The sequence below is a fragment of the Dipteris shenzhenensis genome, chromosome 6 (genome assembly GCF_047967505.1).
Source record: "Dipteris shenzhenensis isolate YYH24624 ecotype China chromosome 6, Dip_SZ_1.0, whole genome shotgun sequence".
NCBI lineage: Eukaryota > Viridiplantae > Streptophyta > Polypodiopsida > Gleicheniales > Dipteridaceae > Dipteris > Dipteris shenzhenensis.
The window spans coordinates 14,518,209-14,524,612 of NC_141601.1; the positions used below are offsets into that span (position 1 = coordinate 14,518,209).

The 6,404-nt window shown below is 43.3% G+C and overlaps 1 protein-coding gene across 1 annotated transcript; it reads left to right on the forward strand.

The window, feature by feature from the left end:
* The first annotated feature begins 2,591 nt into the window (after positions 1–2,591).
* On the forward strand, positions 2,592–6,171 carry LOC147900827 (pentatricopeptide repeat-containing protein At5g27110-like). The gene has a single exon (XM_087376339.1). It carries the CDS (start codon positions 2,999–3,001, stop codon positions 5,873–5,875), a length of 2,877 nt encoding a protein of 958 aa, XP_087232465.1. The 5' UTR covers positions 2,592–2,998; the 3' UTR covers positions 5,876–6,171.
* Positions 6,172–6,404: the final 233 nt, after the last annotated feature.

The window sequence follows — 6,404 nt, forward strand, 5'->3', positions numbered from 1 at the left end:
TGGAGGCAGAAGCAAAATCCCTCCTGAGTCATCTCTTTGGGGAAGTTGTACCTTGGAAAGTTGAATAACATATTGGGGTCCTTTTGCTGGAGTTCTTTGAATTTCGCCCAAGTCCATCGCCATTCCATTGGCATATACAGGGGGTGGATTTGGCAATCAACGTGGGCACCACGGTAGTATCACCAAAATTTCTCCGGCTTCAAGAAGGGAAGGCGCCATCATGGCTATAGACTCGCATCTGCATCGATCGTTGGGATTGGAGCCATGATTTTTTTTTAAATTTATCTATGTTATTAAATTTTAAAAATATTGAAATTAAAAAGTAAAAAATATTTTGATTTTTTACAAGTCTTATTATAGAAAAATAAATTAAACATTTGACTTTATTTTTATTTTAAATTTTAAACATAATTAACTTTTAAATTTTAAATATTATATTTTATATTTCATTAAGGAAGGGAAGGGAAAGGGACAAGAGGAGCTTCGTAATGACAAGAGGCTAGAGTACAGAGTGGAAAGGAGGTCAAATGAGACCAAGGTGAGATGTACAAAAGATTAAAAATTTTAAATAATGAAATGAAATAAGAATTACACAAATGGGCTCCAAAGAAATTGTAGTAGCTATCAAGACTACCATTGTGACATGCTCATAGGTATTGAGGACATTCTAATAATTGATGTTGGCACAAAAGAGGTTGGTTGTGTTGTGACTTGAACATGCTCACTAGTATAGAAGGCTAGTCTTGTGTTGCAAGTGACTCAAATGTGCTCACTAATATAGAGAATTGTCTTGTGTTGCAAGTGACTCAAACATGCTCACTGATATAGAAGACTTGTCTTGTGTTACAAGTGACTCAAACATGCTCCCTCCTTCCCTCCTCTACCTCCCTCCTTCCCTCCTGCTCCCTCCTCCCTTGCTTCTCCTTCTCCCTGTCTTTCCTCCCCCTTCTCCTCCCACTTCTCCTTCTGCTCTTTCCTCCCCCTTCTCCTCCCTTGCTTCTCCTTCTCCCTTTCTTTCCTCCCCCTCTCCTCCCGCTTCCCCTCTGTCACCTCTCAGCCCTACTCTCTCCCTCCACTCCCCTCCAACCTCTCCCTCCCTCCACTCCACCCACCCCTCCCGCCTCTCTTCCCTTCTCTCTTCCTCCTTGTATTGGGGAGGGCTTTACAGCCCCCCCTCCTCACTCTACCACCCCCTTCCTCCTCTTTTACCCAACGCCAAAACATTCTAGAACAGGTGGCTTCTCGAAGAAGCCACCGCCATATGCAATCACTCACACCCCCCGAGAAAAAAGAAAAATTAATTAATCGGGACATCGCTTAGGTTAATCTCACCCCCAAAACAGAGAAATTAATTAATAGAGCCAGTTTTTGTCGCAACAGGACCTATTAAGGCCCTTGCACAGTTTTTCTCTTTAGGGGAAAAAAAAAACAAGATGAACTACATTCATGAGGCCTGCCCACGAACCAATCGAATCGCCACGAATTCCATGCACGATAGCAAATATGTAGGCTTGCCCACCGATCAATCGAAGCTTTGAAGACCTCCACGAAATGACAACAAATATATAAGCTTGCCCATGAATCAATCGAAGCTTTGAACACCATCACTAATTCCACACATGATAGCAAGTATCGGAATTACAAATATCCACAAAACGAGTTTTCTCTTTGGAAGAGGAGAACAAATACTCACACCGTCCCCATGAGGGGCAGGCCAAAGGTAGGGAACCCTCTCTAGAACTCCACAAGGCGTATTTTGAAATAGTTATCGAATTTGTTTGTAATGGTGAGCTCATAACACCAATGGCTTACCGAATAGATGATGTTGACAACTATAGTATTTGAACCCTTCTACACATCATCCAAGTAGCTTAAATAGATTGTGATGCTCTACATTTGTAACAAGTTCCATCTCAGTCGCTCCTACTTCTTGATCACTCTTACTTTTCCGTCTTCGAGTGTCCCTGCAAACACTTGCATATGTTGTTGCTCGAAACAAGGAGTTTTCGAGAAACAAACCTGGACTGTACGCTTTCGTATCCCAGTAGAGAAGAAAACTTGCAAACCAAGCCAAATGCTCCCTCTCTAACCTTATAGTTATCGTGAAAATTAGTTGTCGCCATCTTTATTTGCCTCGGTTGATGTTGCAAGCGTGACTTGCGGTCCTTCATGTCAGTTTCAAGGATGAGAATAGCCAAACCATTACATTTGTGCCGAGGACCAACGATACACCAGCAAAAAGAAGCATGAAAGTGAATGAGACGTCTAAGAATCATGTGAAGATTAGCCTTGCAATCCAAAAGTACTATGGCTATAAAAGATGCAGAGTGGGCTGCAAAATTCTCTGGACAAACATGGAATAATGAACTAACAGCCACCACAAGATTCTCGCTCCCTCCGCTAAAAAGGGAATAATCACAAAGACCGCCTGACCAATCATAAATTTCCACAAAAAAAATTCCAGTAATTCCCTATTTTTCTCTCACCTCAGTAAGGCCTTCCCATTGGGGGCAGGCCAAAAAGGCCCTGGCACAATTCCATAATAAGAGAACCGAAAAGAAACACTATGGCTTTCTCTTTGCAATGCCAGAAACATTGAGAGTGTTCTGAGTCTGACGGTAGAGCTACCATTCCCAAGGTGGAACTCTGATGCTGCTTCTCGTTGGGCATTTGATAGTCCCGATTATCGATGGTGTTTCTCCAGATATAGATTATGACTATTTGAATTTCGATGTCGCTTTATGCGATGCTGGTTGTGAAATTTCTTTCTATATTTGATCACGTTTGCGGCCATTGAACCAATTCCTCACATCAGGTCGCTTCCCAGGAAAGATTGACTTGCAGTGGATGTTTTTTATGTGCTGTTTATGCTCGGGGTATAGACTTCCAATGGTGGGCAGTGGAGGCATCAGTGTGTGAACTTTGAGACTTGAAATGACTCTGTTTTCCGTTATCACTTCTTGGGGAGCAGTACCAGCGCCCATGTGGCACCTACCACATGGGAAGATTTCCACATGGAATGCTCAAGGGAAAGGTGCCTTGTACGTTTCCTGCTGGGGGACTCAGATGGATGGCCTCCACCATGTGCGAAGTCCATCTCCCTGTTTGGGCAACGGTGGATGCAACTATAATTATGAGGCATATGCCCACTTCGCACCTGTCATTTACGACGATGCAATCACAGGAAGACAGCTCAATATCCGATGTGCTTCCCAACCATTCGATCAGTCAGCCAACATGGAATCTTTCGCTGGACCAGCTGGACAACTTCATCATCCAGCTGAGCCCTGCTATGTACTCTTCTCTCCTGCAGAGGTGTGGGAAGGCGAAGGCCTTGTTGGATGTAAAACGCATCCATCGCCATATTGTCAAATGTGGACTTCAGCAAAACCTTTTTTTGGCAAACCGTCTTGGACACGTGTATGCACAGTGTGGGGCAGTGCAGGAAGCTTTTGCCTTGTTTGCAAATATGCACGAACGGGATGTTTTCTCATGGAATTTCCTGATTAGGGCCTATGCTCTGGATGGGCAGCAGATTGATGCTTTTCAGATATTTGAACAAATGCAATTGGAAGGATTACAGCCAGACAGAATCAGTTTTGTCAGCATTCTTTCTGCATATGCCACCCAGGACGCCCTTTATGAAGGAAAGCAGGTACACATTCTTATCACAAAAGGTGGATTCGAGTCAGACATCTTTGTAGCGAATGCTCTTGTCAACATGTATGGCAAATGTGGCAGCCTGGAAGAAGCACAGAAAATATTTCAACAAATGTCTAATCGGGACGTTATCTCATGGAATTCAATGATTGTAGCCTATGCAAAAAATGGACAGGCCAATGAGGCTATCTATCTGTTTCGACAGATGCAAGTTGATGGAGCGAGACCAGACAGGGTTACCTTTATCAGCCTTTTGTCTGCTTGTGCTAACCAGGCGGCTCTTCTTGAGGGTATATATATTCATGATATCATTGTGGCTATGGGATTTGAATCTGATGTTGCTGTTGGGAATGCCCTTATCAACATGTATGGCAAGTGTGGTATCCTAGGTGACGCATGGATTCTGTTTTTAAAGATGACTAAGAGGGATATTGTCTCATGGAATGCCATGCTTGCGGCATATGCGAACGACAGACAGGGCAAGAAAGCCCTCCAAATCTTTGGCCAGTTGCAGCAGGAAGGTTTAATCCCCAATAAGGTAACTTTTGTCAGCATTCTGAATGCATGTGCCTGTGAGGAAACTCTAGCGGAAGGTAAGAGGATGCATACATACGCTGGGTCCAGCACATTTCAGTCAGACATTGTGGTGGAAACTACACTCGTTTACATGTATGGCAAGTGTGGCAACGTAGCTGATGCATGGAGGGCATTTGACAATATGTATGAACGGAACTTGATCTCTTGGAATACCATGATCGCAGTATATGACCAACATGGGCAAGACAACAAAGCTCTACAGTTGTTCCATCAAATGCAGTGTGAATGTATAATGCCAAGTATTGTCTCATTTGTCAGCATTTTTTCGGCATCTGCCAGCCAGGCAGCTCTTGCTGAGGGAAAGCGCATGCATGCGCTTATTGCTGGAAATGATTTTTTGTTAGATGTAGTTATAGGCACATCACTTGTGCACATGTATGGAAAGTTTGGTTGCTTAGAGGATGCATCTAGAATATTTGACCGAATGCCAATGACAAACCTAGTATCTTGGAATGCCATGATCACAGTATATGCTCAATATGGGCACTGCCAAACCGTCTTCAAACTCTTAAATCAAATGCAGCAGGAGGGACTAATGCCAGACAATATCACGTTTATCAGCATTCTTTCTGCATGTGCCACTCAACTAGCCTTACATGTGGGTGAACAAATACATGCGCGCATTGTGGGCAGTAGATTTGATTCTGATGTTTGTGTGGGGAATGCACTTGTAAACATGTACGGAAAGTGTGGGGTCCTTGAAGATGCATTGCATACATTTGACTCTATGACTGAGCGGAATGTTGTCTCTTGGAATGCCATAATAGCAGCAAGCGTTCAAAGTGGCCAGGGTACAGTTGTTCTCCAACTCTTTTACAGAATGCAGTGGGAAGGAGTAATACCAGATGAGGTCACTTTCATTAACATTCTTGATGCATGCACCAGCCAAGCAGCCCTTAGTGAAGGTAAGGTTCTGCACACACGCTTCCTGGCCAGTGGTTTGAAACTAGGTGTATACTTAGGTTCTGCCTTGATGAACATGTATGGCAAATGCGGCAGACTGAAGGATGCATGCAGATTGTTCGACATAAGTCCAAAGCAGGATGTCAATACATGGAATGCCATGATTTCTGTGTATGCACAGAATGGGCAGGGCAAGGAAGCCCTCCAACTTCTCGTGGAAATGCATCTGAAAGGAATTCAGCCAGATGATGTCACCTTTGTCAGTGTTCTTTCTGGCTGTAGTCATACTGGGCTAGTGGAAGAAGGGTATCATTGCTTCATCTTCATGTGTCAAGATCGTGCTATTATGCCAAATGTGGAGCATTATAACTGCATGATTGACCTACTTGGCAGGGCAGGGAGGCTGGACGAGGCAGAAGACGTCATATGCAACATGCCATTTGAACCTACAGTTGCTTCACTTATGACTTTGCTTGGTGCCTGCAGTTATCAGGTTGATGTGCATCGAGGAGAACGTGTTGCAAATCTCGTGTTGAAAGCTGATCCTGGTGACCCTATGCCATATGTGATGCTGTCAAACATTTATGCTGCAGCTGGCAGGGGAAGGGATGCAACAATTGCAATAAAGAGGATGAGGGATACATACTTCACGCTGCCGCTTGCTGGCTGCATAATAGAGGCAAACAGTTGGATGAACTTGTGTCTTGAAGTTTGAGATGGCACGGGTTAAGACAGAATTCCTGTCTTGATCTACATGCCGTGGCATTTGCTACTAGGTATCAATCTCATCCAATCAAATTTTGTGCTGCTCTATGTCATCAAGGCCAAAGTTGTCCTGCCTTCCAAGTTCTAATCCCTGTCCTTAGGCATATGCCTTTGAGTATCAAAACATTGCTATCATGATAGTCAAAATAGGAGTCAATCGTGGGAGAGAGAAAGGAGTGCATACGCATGTAGTAAACTGTACACTACATTAGAAGGAGAGAGTTCAAATGCATGTAGCTAGCTATACACAAGATTGAAATCAGAAAAATGGTATTTATATGCGTGAATTGATGAGTCCACATAGGACATTTCTGCACTCTCCATTTAAAATACTTCAACATGTCTTAAATTGCATTGGATAAGGTCAGGGTGTTTTACAAGTTTCCGATTTTTGAATAAAATTGCTGCATATGATGGCAACAAAAGTGTTCTTTTTTTTTAGAAATCATACTATTTGTACGTGCTTAGACACTTAACTG